At 38.1% G+C, this 18,049-nt stretch overlaps 1 protein-coding gene across 2 annotated transcripts in view; it reads right to left on the minus strand.

Moving 5' to 3' along the window:
* TTC28 (tetratricopeptide repeat domain 28) overlaps positions 1 to 18,049 on the minus strand; it is a 576,581-nt gene that overhangs the window by 535,521 nt on the left and 23,011 nt on the right. For both annotated transcript variants that reach the window (XM_053669950.1, XM_037153288.2), the window contains exon 2: positions 13,488 to 13,766. In XM_053669950.1, coding sequence (XP_053525925.1) covers positions 13,488 to 13,766 — 279 coding nt within the window. The remainder of the gene's footprint in view (positions 1 to 13,487; positions 13,767 to 18,049) is intronic.

Below are 18,049 nucleotides of genomic sequence, written 5' to 3' on the forward strand. Positions count from 1 at the left end.
GGAGTGGTAAAAATCCAGTCAAATAAGTTATTTGTCACGTGAGCATGTAGTACTGCCCTGATGCTACATACAGTCTAACTATCTGAACAGACTCCTAGCAAACTTCTTGCCAAGTATTTGATCCTGGACCAGAAAGGAAGGAGTGCCTCTATCACTAGGACAATCACTGAAATTTGAATAGGATCTGCAGATGAAATAGCAGTACTGTATCAATGTTAATGTCTTGAATTTAATAGTTATACTGTGGCTTTATATCACAGCAGTTTCAATACATACTGATAGATTTAGGGGTGATGAGTTATCATGCCTGCACTTACTCTCAGATGGTTCGGAAAATAACAATTTATTTGATGTGGAGTACATTATAGGACAAATATAGTAAACTATTAATTATTGGGGGAATCTAGGTGTAGGGTATTCTGGAGTCCTTTGAAATAATCTCACAATTTTTCTATGTTTCACATTATTTTTAAATTAAATATATATAAGCAAATAAAATCTATAGATGCTTTGACAATGGAGAGCAGTATATTTTAAAAAACATATCCAAACTAACAAACATAAAACTATTTTAAAATCAACTTAAAAATAAAATAAATAAATGCTTTGACAGTAGCACATAGTACATCTCAAAACTCATCCAAACTAATTAACACATGAGGCAATTCTAACTTCAATTCTTAAAAACCTCCTTCATTTAGCAAGAAAAAAATAGTTTCCTTAAATTAAACCAGAAGGTACTCTTTCCAGAGAATTCAAATGAAAGTAATAATGTAAAAATTCTAGAAAGTTATCTATAGGTAACTTTAAAAATATATAATGTAAAAATAATGCTTTTAAAGCCCTCTTCAAAGCTGACACAGTATGATTAACATTTCTGAAATATAAACTCATCTTCTATAAGGAAAAAAATCACTAAATTTAAACAATGACTAAATTTATTCAAAAACTTCCTATATTGCCCTGGCTGGTGTAGCTCAGTGAATTGAGCACAGGCCTATGAACCAGAGGATCTTGGTTTGGTTCCCAGTCAGGGCACATGTCTGGGTTGCAGGCCAGTTCCCAGCAGGGGACACACAAGAGGCAACCATACATTGATGTTTCTCTCCCTCTCTCCTTCCCTTCCCCTCTAAAGATAAATCAATAAAATCTTAAAAAAAAAAAAAACTTCCTACATTGCTATAATAATACAAATATAAGAAGAATGTTCTAATTTGGTAGTAATACTTCAATTTCTGAAAAAGATTAATTTTATTTAGGTTATATTGGTCATCTACTAATATTATTTTAAAATATATTTTGGGAAAACTATTTCTTTGCCATTGTTTTCTGAAGTTGCTTTCATAACTTCTAATCTGAAATTTTTTAGACTACTTTTATGAAATGACTGTGTAAATCCTTGGAATAGCTTGTCTTCATTAACATAAAAAATGCTATCAAGCTTTTATTACAGGAGAAAAGATAAACAGAAACTTTTAGAAGCTGTGTCCTAACACACTTTAAATAGTATCACCCGTTAAGCACATCTCTACAGTTTAGTCAACTGTCAAGTATAAATGACAAAACTTTCACTTCATTTAAAACAATGTATTCACATTCCTCAGTGATAAATACATGCCATCTGAGAGCTGAAGTAAAAGTTGTTACTTATCATATGTTTATAACTTGGTTATTAGAATATTCTTGAAATGAATTATGACAAAGAGAGAATTTAAGTACTTGAGCTCCTATATCCTGAATTTCCTTTAACAAGACTTCCTGCATCACTTCCTAAGGACAAAGCATCCATCTTAAACCAGTTGGTTCTATCCCACAGAAGCCTGGTTTCCAAGGAGATGCTGTGAACCCTGCATTACCTCAGGCTCATGTTTATGAGAAAAATTTCTCAGTTAAAAAAACTGTGATTTTCATCTCAAATCAACAACAGTAAAATTAAAACTAAATATATAAATAAGTAAACAATGACCAGTGAACTTACAGGAGACTCACTTCCAACATCAAATAGAAAAAGCTACCAATCAAATTGTGGCCAACTAGAAAATGTACTTTTGTTATAGTCTCTATTTATAGTCTTTTCTTGAATAAGAAACAAAGACTACTGTGTCTTTGATTCATTCACATACCCAAAAAAATAGAAACCTTTAAATCACTTTTACCTCATCTCTTATTATAGATTTTATCTTCACCTTAAATAAAAAATTAAAAATACTATATTGGCATATTCACAACATGGAATATTACACAGCTAATAAAAATAATTAGGTATACATATTAGCAAAAAAAAAAAAAACCCACAAATCTAATGCTTAAAAAGTACCCCTTTTCTTGCCCTAGCTGGTGTGTTCAATGGATTGAGTGCCAGCCTGCCAATCGAAGGGTCACTGATTTGATTCCCAGTCAGGGCACATGCCTACATTGCTGGCTGGGTCCCCAGTGGGGGGTGCGAGAGAGGCAACCACACAGTGATGTTTCTCTCCCTCCCTTCCCCTCTTTAGGAATAAGTGAATAGAATCTTTTAAGTATCCCTGTTCTATAAAAAAGTATGTAAGTATGTGTGTGTGAGCACATGTGTACATTTGTGTAGAGCTGTAGATACACTGCGAAAGACCTCAAAAAATACTCAGACTGGAATGGAGAATAAGCTGAGCAGTAGATGTGAGAAATATAATTTTTATTGTTTGAGCTTTCTTCAAAAGGAATACTGAACTACTTTTGTAATTAAAAGTTTATATGTGTGTATGTGCATGTACAATTTATAGATTAACCCGAAACCACCTGAAACATAGTTTCAAAGGCATACAAATAATAAGCCTGTCATGGAATTGTGTTTAAGACATTACGGCATATATTAATAAGAAGAAACCATTGATTCCCATAGATAGATTGGTAATAATATTGGTTTTGGTAATACAATCTGTAACGTTTAAAAAAGTAATGGCTGGGCTCTAGCTGGTGTAGCTCAGTGGATTGAGCGCAGGCCTGCAAACCAGAGGATCACAGTTAGATTCCCAGTCAGGGCACATCCTGGGTTGCAGGCCAGTTCCCAGCAGGGGACAAACGAGAGGCAACCATACATTGATATTTCTCTCCCTCTCTCCTTCCCTTCCCCTCTAAAGATAAATAAATAAAATAGTTCGAAACAAACAAACAACAACAAAACAGGAATGTCGGCTATGGTGAATTTCACTTACATTTAAGGGAAGTATCACACTCCCACACGTGAAAACCCCCTGTTCCCGATTAACCCTCCACCTGTGTATAAAAAGTCTAAGTTCTCACCATCTTAAAAACAAGAATTATGAAAAAATTATGTAAGGAAGATAGTGAACTCTATTGTAAACATTTATTATGAACTTAGTATTTGACATAAAACTTTAATGTCATGAGGCAGAAATATTAAGAAAATATGTGGGGGAAAATGCAGACAACTGTAATTGAACAATAAAATAATTATTTTAAAGAATAATTATATTCTTTATTTAAAAGAATATATGGAGTCAGGTAAATAGAATTTCTAAGCTTGATTTTTTTTCTTACTTTCTGACTCCAAGCAAATTACCTAAATCTCCCTGAATCTCACCTTACCTATAAACTAGAGACAGCACCACCTACAGCGAGCGGCTGACTATTGTGAGGATCCGTGAGAGCCTTCCAGTTATACAGTTTACTGAGTCTTAACTCAAACCACTACTCTAGTCTAAGCATCGTCATTAGCCTGCCTGCTTTTGCTTTCACCTTTCTGCTCTCCATGTCCCTAACCATGGTATTTTATATTCACCACACACGCACCAAAAGGTGCGTGCATGCGTGTGTGTGCCTGTGTGTGTGTGCATGTGCATGTGTGGAGAGAGAGAGGAACACTTCCAAAATGACAGAGTAAGGACCTCCCCAAAAATCTGTTCTAAAAGCAATAAAAACACAAGCAAAACTTGTCAAAAATCAACTTTCTAAAAAAAGATTTTATTGATTTATCTTTAGAGGGGAAGGGAAGGAGAGAGGGAGAGAAACATCAATGCATGGTTGCCTGTCATGCATCCCCCGCTGAGAACTGGCCTGCAACCCAGGCATGTACCCTGACTGGGAATCGAACCGCAATCTTCTGGTTCACAGGCCCGCACTCAATTCACCGAGCTACACAAGCCAGGACAAAAATCAACTTTTTCAGAATTGTGGAAATTAAACAACTTACAGGAACCCGACAAGTTTTCTTCAAGGGAAATTGCTGAGTCTCAAAACAATACCAAGTTTGTGGGGTTTTACCTTTGACCATTTCTATCCCCTTTCCCTAGCCCTGTGGTCGACTTGAAAACCAACTGCTTCTCAAGCACAATATTTGTGAAAATCAGAGCCTAGGAGTCAATAGAGGAGTCAGAATGATTTGGAGCTCCCAAAACATCCCGTCCCCAGAAAATTACCACTGTTTGACATGTCTGGCAGCTCCCTAAGAAAGCCCTAGCCACAGGTCTTTGTTTTACCTGACTCAGGGATGGCTCAGTGCAAAACAGCCAGGGCAGGTGTCAACACAATCAGTGTCGACTGCTTAACATCACAGCTGCCTGAAGCAGAAATACAAGATGGATAAATATGAGGCTAAAAAAATGTTAAAGAAAATTTTTGAGCATTACATGTTTATACAAGGCTTTGAAAAACTCCAAAATATTCTTGGGAACCTACAAATGTGCAGGGCTCTACACTTGCCCAGCCCTCTTCAACAAAGGCTTAGGGACATACTAGTTCAAAGCAATTTTTGGAGATTTTTATTTATTTTTTAGAGACTTGGGAAGGGAGGAAGAAAGAGAGGGAAAGAAACATCGACTGATTGTGTACCCCAACAGGGACCAAACCTGCAACCCGAGCATGTGCCCTGACCAGGAATCAAACAAGCAACCTTTCACTTTGCAAGTACAATGTCAAACCAAATGAGCTACACCGGTCAGGACGGTTCAAGGCATTTAATCAATATCTGACCCCTTATTGGGCAGACTTCAGTGGCTACATATGAAAAGAATACAGACTTTAAAAATTAGTCCAAGAAAGTCACTAACTCACAAAAGACAATAAAACAACATTAAAAGGTAACTATAGCCCATGAAAAAATCCAGATATTAGACTTACTAAACACAGACTTTTTTAATTTTAAATTTTTTTCTTTTTTCTGCCCTGGCTAATGTTGGCTCAGTGGATTGAGTGTCGGCCTACAAACCAAAGGTTTGCCAGTCCGGGTACACACCTGGCTTGTGGGCTGGGTCCCCAGTTGGGGGAATGCAAGAGGCAACCGCAAATCAATGTTTCTCTCCCTCTCTTTCTTCTTCCCTTCCCCTCTCTCTAAAAATAAATAAATATTCATTTATTTTTTTTGTTGTTGTTGCTGTTGTTGACTTGTTTTTGAGATGGCCTCAACACCCGAGAGAACAGCACCATATCTAATGCCTGTGCAGAACCACAACTCCTTTAAAACATTCAGATCTGCTTTGGGCTTCCTGTTCCCACCTCATCCCCATGAAGTCAAATAATTTTCATATTTTTTAGTAAAATACAGTTAGCCCTGTAAACACTTTTTTTCATATTCCCATCCTCTTTTTTCTTTGTCTGTGGGTAAAACATTAACTTAAAAAAAATCTTAAAAACTAAAACTTAGAATATACATTGATATCTCATTCATCCCGATTTTGGCTCTTTTGTAAAAGACTGACAACTCATTGTGGACTGGAAGGGATTTCAGAGACTGAATAGGGTGGTCAGAGTTGGTTGGGGTACAGATGAACTTTGGCCCCAGCAGGTCCTAGTAACCCTGACATGCCCTCTATATAAAACATAAAAGTCTCCTTGCTTACTCCTCCCTGCCTGAACCACTCTAAAGGTGATAAGAAATGGCTGGGGAGGACAGAAGAAATTTCTGCTCACTTCGTTACAAAAAGGAGGGAAATATTACAGAAAGGTGGAAAAGTGAGAGGACAAAACAATAAAAAACCTTAAAAGATGATCCTGAATCTTTTCTTCCAATCGCAGCTACTTAATTCATTTGAATTCTCATTTTCCCAAAGTAACTGTTTTTTGTTTCAGAGAATGTCTGTACCTTTCTTTTTCTGTGTGATTACATACATGTTAGCATATGTATGCAAGTGCATGTATGAATGCTTGTGTGTTGTTTGCTGCCAGGCAAATGTATCAGTTCTGGTTTCAGTTTAGTTTTCCTTTTTTTCTTTTTTATTTCCTTAAAATTATTTTTCATTTTAGAAACAAGTCTGCCAGGAAACCAGCTCCTCTCCCACAACACCAGACATGCTGCAGCTATCTTTTTTAAAACCACCCTGATTTTTTCCTTCACACCTCCAAACAGGACCTCCTCAGGACGACCTCAAAAGACTGGAATCTCTCCCTGTCGGGTGGGATACCCTGGTGGCAGTGAAGGCCCCTCTGCCAAAATGAAGGTTTCTCATTGTGGGACACAGTCTGTTTTTTCTGTTGTTTCTTCCTGTCTTCTAATTTAAAAAGACATTCCTGAGTGACAGGCACAGTGTAGGAATGAGAGCTATTGAAACAACCTGGTGAGTCTCCCAAGGCCCAGCAAACCTGTTTACATTCCTCAGCACTACTGACTTGTTTGTGGAAATCTATTAGTTGTTTGTGTGTTACTGAGAGCTCCCACAGTTGACTCCTTTGACAAACGTTTCAAGGAATTCTCTAACCATCAACAAGAAGTTGCTCTGTCAACCTGCATGATCCCCCACAGCACTTTGGACATATTTGGTAGGGTATGGGGGAAGACAAAAAGAGCATGTGTATTGCTGCTGGCTTACAAGTTGCTGTCCAATCAGTTCTTTCCACAATTCAAAGTCCTCTTCACGACTGTTGGCTACCCCTGTATGGATAAGGTCTCGTAGGAACCTCACAACACTGAAGTTGGCATCCTGGTGGACCAGAATAGTAGAGGCAGTGGCTCACTATAAGATAGGGATGACCACCTAGCTCTTCAGTAAGGTAACAGGGCCACATTGAATAAACCTGGTGGCTAGCCTGAACAGGTCATCCACGATGTCAGGGTAATTCTGCACCCATTCTGCTAAGCTAGCAGCTGAAAGGTGGGGCTACATAGTGCTTGGAGCATGTCCAATAGTTCCTGCTGACAACCCTCTTCCATGCCATACTCATCCACGAGGATACTGCCAAGGTACGGGAAAGAGAAACGTTGATGTGTGTGGTACACATTCACCATCTGTGGGACTAGTGGCCACGGCAGAGCTGCAGATCCTTTGTCCACACAGCAAACAGCAAAGTGGAAGCATCTGCAACAACGCTCTGCAATACGACTATCAGCCTGGTGTTTACTGTGAATGGGAAATCTCCCAAAGTCCATGAAAGTGCTGAGCCAGGTGGTCTCAACAATGACTTCTTTATTTTATTATTATTATTTTTTAATCCTCACCCAAGGACATGTTTCCATTGACCTTTTAGAGAAAGAGGAAGGGAGAGAGAAAGGAAAAAGGAGAGAAACATTGACGTGAGAGAGATAAGCAAAGACTTTAAATTAGCTATTATAAACATATTCAAAGTACTAAACAAAATGCTGTCTAAAGAATTTAAAACAGAGTGTGAACACAATGTCTCACCAAATACAGAGTATCAATAAAAAGACAGAAACTATTTGATTTAAAAGAAAATGGTATAAGGCAATAATTGTAAGACTATGCTGATGGGTTTATAATGTATAAAGATGTAATTTGTAAAAAAAAAAAAAGATGTTATTTGGCCCTGGCTAGTGTGGTTCAGTGTATTGAATGCCAGCCTATGAAGCAAGGGGTCGCTGGTTCGATTCCCGGTCAGGGCACATGCCTGGGTTGCAACCAGGTCCCCCATTAGGGGGCACATGAGAGGCAACCACACACTGATGTCTTCTTCTTTCTCCCTCCTCTCCCCTCTCTAAAATAAATAAATAAAATCTTTTTTTAAAAGTTTAAAATATAAAAAAAAGAAAATAGAACACTTGAACAAACACTACAAACTAGACATACTGGATATCTACAGAATACCCCATCCAACAGTGGGGTAGAATGCAGTTTTCTCAAATGCACATAGAACATTAAGGACAAGGTAATGTGTTAAACTATAAAGCAAGCCTCAGTAAATTTAAAAGGACTGACATGGTATCAAGTATGTTCTCCAAACACAATGGAATAAAATTTGAAATCAATAACACGAGGAAATTTTGAGTCATAAATATGTGAAATTAAACATATTCATACATTAAACATGTCATTCCTCCACTTAAAGTCTTCCAGTGATATCCCATTAGTCTTTGAATAAAATATTACCTGCTGCCCTGGCTGGTGTAGCTCAGTGGATTGAGCGCGGACCTGGGAACCAAGCAACCATGGTTCGATTCCCAGTCAGGGCACATGCCTGGGTTGCAGGCCAGTTCTCTCCCTCTCTCCTTCCTTTCCCCTCTAAAGATAAATAAATAAAATCTTAAAAAAAAAAAAATATTACCTGCTTACAGTAGCTTAAAAAGCCCCAGAGCCCTGGGCGGGTAATTCAGCAGGTCAGAACATCATCCTAATATGCCAAGGTTGCAGGTTCAATCCCCGATCAGGATACATACAAAAAACAACCAATGAATGCATAAATAAGTGGAACAATAAACCAATGTTTCTCCCTCTCCCTCTCACTCCTTTTCCCTGTCTCTAAAATCAGTGAGCTCATCCTCAGATGAAGATTTAAAAAATAAAGTCCAACTCTTCTAGTTACTAGCTAGATGTCCTGGACAGATTATTTAATCTCTCACTAAATATAAATATTCTCTATTGTCCCCACTTGGTGTGGCTCAGTTGGTTGGATATCATCCTGCAAAGTGAAAGGTTGCTTGTTTGATTCCCGTTCAAGGCATGTGCCTGGGTTGGGGCACGTAGTGAGCAACCAATCAATGTTTCTCTTTCATATCAGTGTTTCCCTCTCTCTAAAAAAATAAATAAATTCTCTAAAAATATATACTCTATTGTAAAGTTGGAATAATAATATCTACTCCATAAGATTACTGTGAGTATAAAATTGGTATCACAAATAAAAGGATTCAGACAATCCTTCAGCAAATAAGCATTCAATAAGAACTATTATATCTGGTTACTATTATAAGTACGTCGAAATGAAACATGTTGCCAAGATATTTTTTAACATTTTCTTTCTTACATATAATTCTGTCATTAGGTATAATACCTGACACATAAGGTATAATATTCTGTCATCAAGTATTATACCCAATGACAGAATTCTGTCATCAGGAACGATCAACGAATGGGAAGAGCTTTAAATCCTTGAAGAAAGAGAGACATTAATCGTGTGCTTTAAAACTAATGGGAAAATCCCCTTGTAAAATTTTCCCTTCTATGGTGTTATACTATATGAAAATCTCCTGCTCCTTTGGGTTTCTCTTTCTATGGTAGGAACCCTTAAATAATATAACTATTTATGTAATTCATAATTCACACTACAATGATAGTAACTACTTCACAACTGATTTGTCTGAAAAGATGTGATTCGAGAACAGAAATATAAAGGGTAAAAAGTCAAAATAAAGTAGATACAATTAAAAAGGGATATCTCCTGTAAGTGATGGTACATGAATATGTACCATACTGTTAATGTGATCTGACAAAGAATACCGAGATAAAGTATTTAAAAAAAAATCTTTAAAAAAAAATAGCCCAGGAAAATCTGCCAAATGATAAAAGACATGTGGCCTAGTTGCTGCTATTCCCCTAGCCAATACCATACCAAGTGTCAGAAATGTCAGAAATGTGATGAGACTGTCTTAGATGATTCAACCACCAGTCTAACCTCTAGCTGACCTCAAACATGTGAGCAAGTCCAGCAGAAATCAGTTGCATCAACCCAAACCATAAGAGCTACACAACTGACATAGGGAATTTTAAGCAACCAAATTTTGCAGTGATTTGTTATAGAACAAAAGCTGGCAGATACAAATACAGATCACCAATACATTCCTTTTTCCCCAAAATCATTAAGAAGAGGTAGAACACTAAAACGATTTTTTAAAAGTCAGTATACATCATTTTTTTAAGACTTTATTTATTTATGTTTTAGAGACAGGGGAAGGGAGGGAGTAAGAGAGGGAGAGAAACATCAATGTGTGAGAGATACATCAATTGGTTTCCTCTCACATGCCCTCAACTTCACCCCAGACATGTGCCCTGACTAGGAATCAAACTGGCAACCTTTTCATTCACAGGCTGGTGCTCAATCCACTGAGCCATACCAGCCAAGGCAGTATGCATAATTTTTTTAAAAATCAATTATATACTGTTACCAGAGCAGAGAGTAGCAGAACTATGCTTATCTATAGTAAATACCTAATAGATATTTACTAAATTGAAATATATAAAATAGGAACTTCTGACCAAGACGGAGACGTAGTAGACACACTGTGCCTCCTCACACAACTGAAAGAAGGATAACAACAAATTTAAAACAAAAAACAACTAGAACTGACAGAAAATCAAACTGTATAGAAGTGTGACAACCAAGGAGTTAAAGAAGAAACATTCATCCAGACCAGTAGGAAGGGTGGAGATGGGCAGCCAGGGTAGAGAGGACTCAGGGCAAGGCAGCTGGAGGACCAGGTGAAGCTGTGGATTGCAGACTGGGCAGTCCCACATTCACACACAGATAAACCAAGGGGAACAACTGGGGAGTGAGACAGACTGCACAACCCAGTGTTCCAACGGGGAAATAAAGCCTCAAAACTGATTGAAAACACCTGTGGGGGTTGAGGGGGTAGCCAGAGAAACTCCCAGCCTCACAGGAGAGCTCACTGGAGAGACTCACAGGGTCCTAGAATGTACACAAACCCACCCACCCAGCAGTCAGCATCAAAAGGGCCCAATTTGCTTGTGGGTAGCAGAGGAAGTGACTGAAAACCAGTAGAGAACAGAACAATGGCATCCTTTCCTCTCAGACCCCTCTCACAGACACAGTATCACAACATAGCAACCTGAGTTGCCCCACCCTGGTGAACACCTAAGGCTCTGCCCCTTACTAAGTAACAGGCATGCCAAGACAAAAAAAATGGTCCAAATGACAGATCAGATCAAAGCTCCAGAAAAAGTACAACTAAACAACGAAGAGAGAGCCAACCTATCAGATGCACAGTTCAAAATGCTGGTAATCAAGATGCTCACAGAATTGGTTGAATATGGTCACAAATTAGATGGAAAAATGAAGGCTATGTATGCTAAGTGAAATAAAGGAAAATGCACAAGGAATCAACAGTGATGGGAAGGAAACCAGGACTCAAATCAATGGAGTGGACCAGAAGGAATAAATAAACACTCAACCAGCATAGAATAAAGAAACAAGAATTCAGAAAAAATGAGGAGAGGCTTAGGAACCTCCAGGACATCTTTAAACGTTCCAACATCCAAATTATAGGGGTACCAGAAAGGGAAGAGGAACAGCCACCAGTGGAAAACTTATTTGAATAAATAATAAAGGAGAATTTCCCCAATCTGGCAAAGGAAATAGACTTCCGGGCAGTCCAGGAAGCTCAGAGTCCCAAAGAAGTTGGACCCAAGAAGGAACACACCAAGGCACATAATTACATTAGCCAAGATGAAAATGAAGGAGAGAATCCTAGAAGCAGCAAGAGATAAGGGACAGTCCCTACAAAGGAGTCCCCATCAGACTGTCAGCTCATTTCTCAAAAGAGACCTTACAGGCTGGACTGTATTCCAAGTCATGAAAGGCAAGGACCTACATCCAAAATTACTCTAACCAGCAAAGCTTTCATTTAGAATGAAAGGGCAGATAAAGTTAAAGGAGTTCATCATCACCAAGCCCTTATTATATGAAATGTTAAAGGAACTTGTCTAAGAAAAAGAAGATAAAAAATACAAACAGTAAAATGACAATAAACTCACAGTTATTAACAACCACACCTAAAACAAAAACAAAAGCAAACTAAGCAAACAACTAGGACAGGAACAGAATCACAGAAAAGAAAATCACATGAAGGGTTATCAGCAAGGGAGTGGGAGAGGATGAGAGAGGGAAAAGGTACAGAGAATAAATAGCATAAATGATAGGAAGAAAATAGACAGGAAGAGGTTAAGAATAGCATAGGAAATATAGAAGCCAAGAACTTGTATGTATGACCCATGGATATAAACTAAAGTGGGGGAATGTGGGTGGGAAGGCATATGCAGGACAGAGGGGAATAAAGGGGGGGAATGGGACAATTGTAATAGCATAATAATATATTAAAAATAAATTAATTTAATTAAAAGAAAAAATAAAATAGAGATATACCCAAAGCCATATGTCATTAATAGAAGGGAAAATATTGAACCTAGTTCTGTCCTTTGAAAACAGCATTCTAACTCCCAAATGTTGTCATATAACCATTTTTTAAAAACAGATTTTGCTTCATTTATAATGATTATATTACTAAAGCAAAATATAACCAGAGACATTGAGATAAAGAACAAACTGACATTAACCAGAGGGAAGGGGAGAGGGGGATAACAGGAGAAAAAAGGGGAATGGTCATCAAGGAACATGTATAAAAGACACAAGGACGAAGCCAAACCAGGTAGAATAGAGGGCGGCAGGTGGGGGCGGGTAGGGTGAAAATGAAGACAACTGTACTTGAAAAACAATTTTCTTAAAAAAAAATCCCTTATGGAATTACAGAATACTAAACAATTTTTGAGGCAGCAGCAATACTGGAAATTCCACTGAGTGAGGCCAATAAACACCTACTGAAGTTGAAGTATAAAGGAAGATGATGGTGACATATCATTAAGACATTCAGAATCTTTTTTAAATCTCTAAGAAAGAGCCATTAACCTTTGTTAGCCCAACAACCAAGAATGAGATCAAATGGTTTTGCATTCAATAAAAAATATCTCAAACGCTTCAGTCACATCTTAAGAAATTGTTTCTAAAATAAACTGGGAGTTAGGTAGTAAATAGGCACACTGAAAATAAAGTATATTTATAAAACAAAAATAACTCAATCCTTAAACCGTTCAAGGGAATACAGATAATTACAATGGTTTATTAGAAAAAGAAATTTCACTGGTCAAATACCATTCTGAAAATAAGCAATGACAGGGAGTAATTAAATCAAAGGAAAGAAAAATGACTATCGCATTCCATCTAAAACATCTGTGCAAAAATAAAGATGATGTCCAAAACCTGTTAAATAACTAGAATGTATCCTATCAAGAAGCTGAATGAAAAAAAAGTTCAAATCTTAAACATACAGGAAAAGAATTAAATGTGGACATAGAAAGCATACTTCCAAAGCAGAAAAAAGGAAACCATTCACTGGTATACCAACTCGATGAAGCCATTCTACATTTTGCGAAAGTATAGGCTATCAAAATATTAACACCTGCACTGAGGCAATAAAATTTTATATCAAAATTAAAAATCAGCACAAAAGATTCTGTGAAGGTAAATCAAATTTCTACCTTAGGCCATTTGGGATTGAGAAGTCGAGCTTTGATTGCATCATCCAGGGCCTTGTCATACTGCTGGATTTTCATATACGCTGCAGATCTATTGCTGTATAAGATGCAGTTCTGAGGATCGACAGCCAAAGCTTCATTGTACAGAACAATAGCTGTGTGGAAATCTCCATCGTGACAGGCCTGGTTACTCTGACGAACTTTCTCAACAAATTCCGCTTTGCTCAGCACTGGACCATCAGGACTTCTCTGGCCAACAGTCTTAGCGCCAAACAGAGGAATCTACAAACAAAGAGACTTCGTGAGACAAAGTTCTGGTAATCCAGAGGGGTTCCGTGTCTGAACTTCAAGAGAACATAGACATTCTTCATGGTCTACTTTCACTACAGTTAACTTTGTGCCCTAAAAGACAATGAACTTCCCACAAAGCAACCAACAATAGTGCCTGAGTGCAAACGCATATACGTATGTGTATGCATAGTTACAAACTTACATAGTAACATTTACATAGGTGTATATATATTTTTTGTTTTTGTTTTTTTAAGATTTTATTTATTTATTTTTAGAGGGGAAGGGAAGGAGAGAAGGAGAGAAATATCAGTGTATGGTTGCCTCTCATGAGTCCCCTGTTGGCAACTGGCCTGCAACCCAGGCATGTGCCCTGACTGGGAATCAAACTGCGATCGTGTGGTTCGCAGGCCCGCGCTCAATCCACTGAGCTACACCAGTCAGGGCTTACATACGTATATATTTTTTATTGAGAGAAAGAATGAATGAATGTAAAAGGGTACTTGAGCTTTTCTTTGGCAATTTAAAGTTATACTAAGGGCAAGACTGAAATACAAACCTATATAAACAATATTATCTCAGCTATGTTAAGATGGTTTCACTTAAGAAAATAATGAAAAAAAGATCAAAATATATGCTAAGGTATCTTTAAATGTAAGATTATGAATTATTCTTATTTTCTTAAAATTTTATCTTATCCAAATGTTAGGAAATGAGCATATGTTAGGTTTAAAACTAAAAAACAGCCCTGGCTCTTGTGGCTCAATGGAATGAGTGCCTGCCTGCAGACCAAAAGGTTCCTGGTTCAATTCCCAATCAGGGCACATGCCTGGGTTGCAGGCCAGGTCCCCAGGCAACCAACTGATATTTCTCTTCCTCTCTTTCTTCATCCTTTCCTCTCTCTCTCTATAAAAGTAAATTAAATTTTTTAAATAAATTTTAAAAGTAAATTTTAATGTACCAATGAATCTTTTTTAAAGATTTTGTTTATTTTTTTAGAGACATGGAAAGGAAGGGAGAAAAAGGGAGAGAAACATAGAAAAAGGCAAAAGATTTGTGTGTTCTGAAGAAAAACCACAGTATGGGAGAGAAACATAGATGCAAGAGAGAAACATCCATCAGTTGCCTCTCATGCATGCCCATAGCAGAAATCAAAACCACAACCCAGGCATGTGCCCCCACCAGGAACCGAACCCAGAGACCTTTTGCTATGAGGGACAATGCCCAACTAACTGAGCCACACCAGTCAAGGCAATGAATTTTTTTAGACAGGCAAATCTGTAACTCTAATTTAGCTACTACCATGGAATTCTAAGATGAACACCAGTTTTTGGAGATCACCAAAAAAAATCTGCTACAAATTATATCTTGGCAATTTATGACCCAATTTTAATGTTGATTTTCCAACTCACTAAGTTTTCTATGAATTTATAGCAGTGACCTTAGAACCAAAGAGAATGATTCAGTGAAATGCTATTTATTTTTAAAATATGAAAATTATGAACTGCATTAGAGTCCCAACTGAAGTAATTTAAGAGAGAAGTATCAAAAGAGATAGTTTGCGAGTGTAAGCAGGCTTGCCTTAACTGAAATTAAAACAAAAAGTGTAATTTTCTTCTTCACATCTTCCTTTAAGACTAAGTCCAGCCCTTCAATTCCAAAGAGGGTAGATCTAATATGTAACACTGACCTGTTCAAAACTATCAGACTCCTCACTGAGTTATTTGCATTAAAAAGAACAAATTCCACTGAAAGAAGAAAGAAAGACAGAGCCAATTTCCCACATAGACAACCACTATCTTCCTCTGCTCACAGGAATATCGTGTATCCTAGATTTCCAGGACAATTTGACACACTAAAATATCCTTAAGTTTCAAATACCAAAGTCCAAGTTATATCCCTCAACTTCCTCATACTGGAAGAGGCTAACGAATAACGTATTCTCATTAGTTGTTGTTTTTATTATGATCATGAAACATTTTGCTTGCAAGTAAATAGACTTGGAAACATTTACCAAACAACCAGGATTTTCCTGAACAGTCTCGATTTTTAATCACGTTATCCCCATCATCAAACCAATGTATAAGACACTGACAATGCCTAAGACTAAATTCATTTCAGAAAATATAGTCATCATGACAATACTTAAGGGTAGTACTCTGGTAGACAGACAGACACAAGCAGATCAAGGACGACAGGACAGGTACAGAAGGCCACCAGGGTGGAAAGCTACAGGCAAACCTGGGGAAAACAAGGACCCTGCCCCCAGGGCAACCTTTTCTCCGTTAGCATATCCCTGGCTCATGGTTTAGACCCCCTGATCTTTGCTGGTCCTGCACTTTGGACCCTCCTCTGACCCTTCCTCCCCAGGCATGTTGCTAGTCCTACCAGTCAGGTCCCCCCTTAGAGGGGGAGCAAACAAGGGAGACAGAAGATAGCCCTTAAGCATTAGGCCTCCAGGACAATGAGGTTCTGACCTGCATTAGATACATCTAGGTCTCAGTTGTATTTCCGCTCTGGACCCAGAAAAGCAGCAAAACCAGACAAGCGATGCCATGACTGACTTCAGGACCAGATGGATTGACTAATGACCCCCTGCCCTGGTGCTGACCCATCAGCAGAGACTTCAACCATGAAAGGACACACCTGCAAAGCTCTTGATATCTCCTCTGAGACATCCCCCTAAAATGCCAGCCATTAGGAGCCCTTAGGAGAAAGAACCAGTCCACTCTCCCTTCCCTCCCTCCTGGGAGCAGGAGCTCCCCCTCCCCAGAGGCTGCCTGTGCCTTTCCCCTCACCCTCACCCTCCTTCCCCCAAACCGCCCCCCCACCCTGTGCATTACCTTTACCTTCCTCTCTTCTAAGCTCCAAGGGCCTTTCTTTTGCCTTCATAATGTGTTTCCCAGACCCATTTCTTCTACAGCTCACTTCTTCTACAACTATGACTTTCTAAATAAACCTTCTCTTACAGTTTGAGTCTTGGCCCTGAATTCTTTCCTAGACAGAACTCAAGTACCAAGGGTGGTGAACCAAGGTCCAGTCTGACCCCACCAGTGGTCTAACACCTGCTGCCATTCTCACCACCACCAACAGTACTAGCCATAAATAACAGGGAAAATATGTATATTTGAGAATTCAGGGGTACAATTTAAAAGGCAATAACAGCATTTAAAAGTAAAATCATTAGATTCATATGTAGCTTAAAAGTAAAAAAAGATGTGATTCTAGTACTACAGCATTCCCTATTTCTTAGAGTAGTAATTTTGGTTCAATGCCAACATGGAAAAGAACCAAACTAAAAAAAGAAAGTGTCTACATTCTACTCCCTCCATTTATGGTAATATAAAGTAACATTTTCCAAAATATTATCCTCAGGATACTAAAATGGACAAGGTTAAGTTTCTGTTTCAATGGAAGATTTCTCAGAGCTTTTACTGTGCACATCGTGAACCTGAGAGGGGAGACACAGAACATAATGAGATCAAGGAGAATTCTTAGCTGGACCAGAAACTGCTTGAAACGCACATGTAATAGGAATCCCAGAAGAAAAGGGAAGGGAATAGGAGCAATATTTGAATACTTTGTGACTAAGAATTTTCTGAAACTATGAGTTGATGAAAGACAACAACTTATAGAAATTGAACCCACTGCTTTAAGAATTTCACCCAACCACAAGATACCACAAAGAAAACTACTCCTACACACATCATAGGCAAACTGCTAAAATCAAAAACAAAGAAAAATGTTAAGGCAGACAAAGGAAAAATAAGACACATTACCTTCAAAGAAGCTACAAACAGTTAATGCAACAGAAATGATAGAAACTGAAATAGCAGCTAACCTAGAATTCTATACCCAAAGAAAATACTAAGATTATCGACTATATGCTAGGCACCCTCATGGGCATATAGATAAAATCTGTATATTGTAAATAACAGTACAAGCTGCTCACCAGAAAAAACACTGGCTCCATCTGTGACAAGCAGACTCAAGCAGTTCATATCTTGTAAAACGCTGTGCTTCTAGAGTGGGAAAAAAATCCTCCTAACCAAACCACAAGGGATCCGACCAGACCCCAACAGAGATCCTCTGAATCAAGGAGTGACAAATCAGAAGGTAAAGAAATCAGCCATGCAAAAAGATATGGAATTAAGTATATAGAGAAAACAAAATAAAGGCAGTAAGAGCCAGGCATGTTTGAAGAACTGCAAAGAAGCCAGTGTAGATGAGAATAGGGTAGAAAGGCATATAAGGTAACAGAGGTAACTATGGGGCCC

The sequence above is a fragment of the Artibeus jamaicensis genome, unplaced genomic scaffold (genome assembly GCF_021234435.1).
Source record: "Artibeus jamaicensis isolate MK-2021 breed Jamaican fruit bat unplaced genomic scaffold, CSHL_Jam_final contig_525, whole genome shotgun sequence".
NCBI lineage: Eukaryota > Metazoa > Chordata > Mammalia > Chiroptera > Phyllostomidae > Artibeus > Artibeus jamaicensis.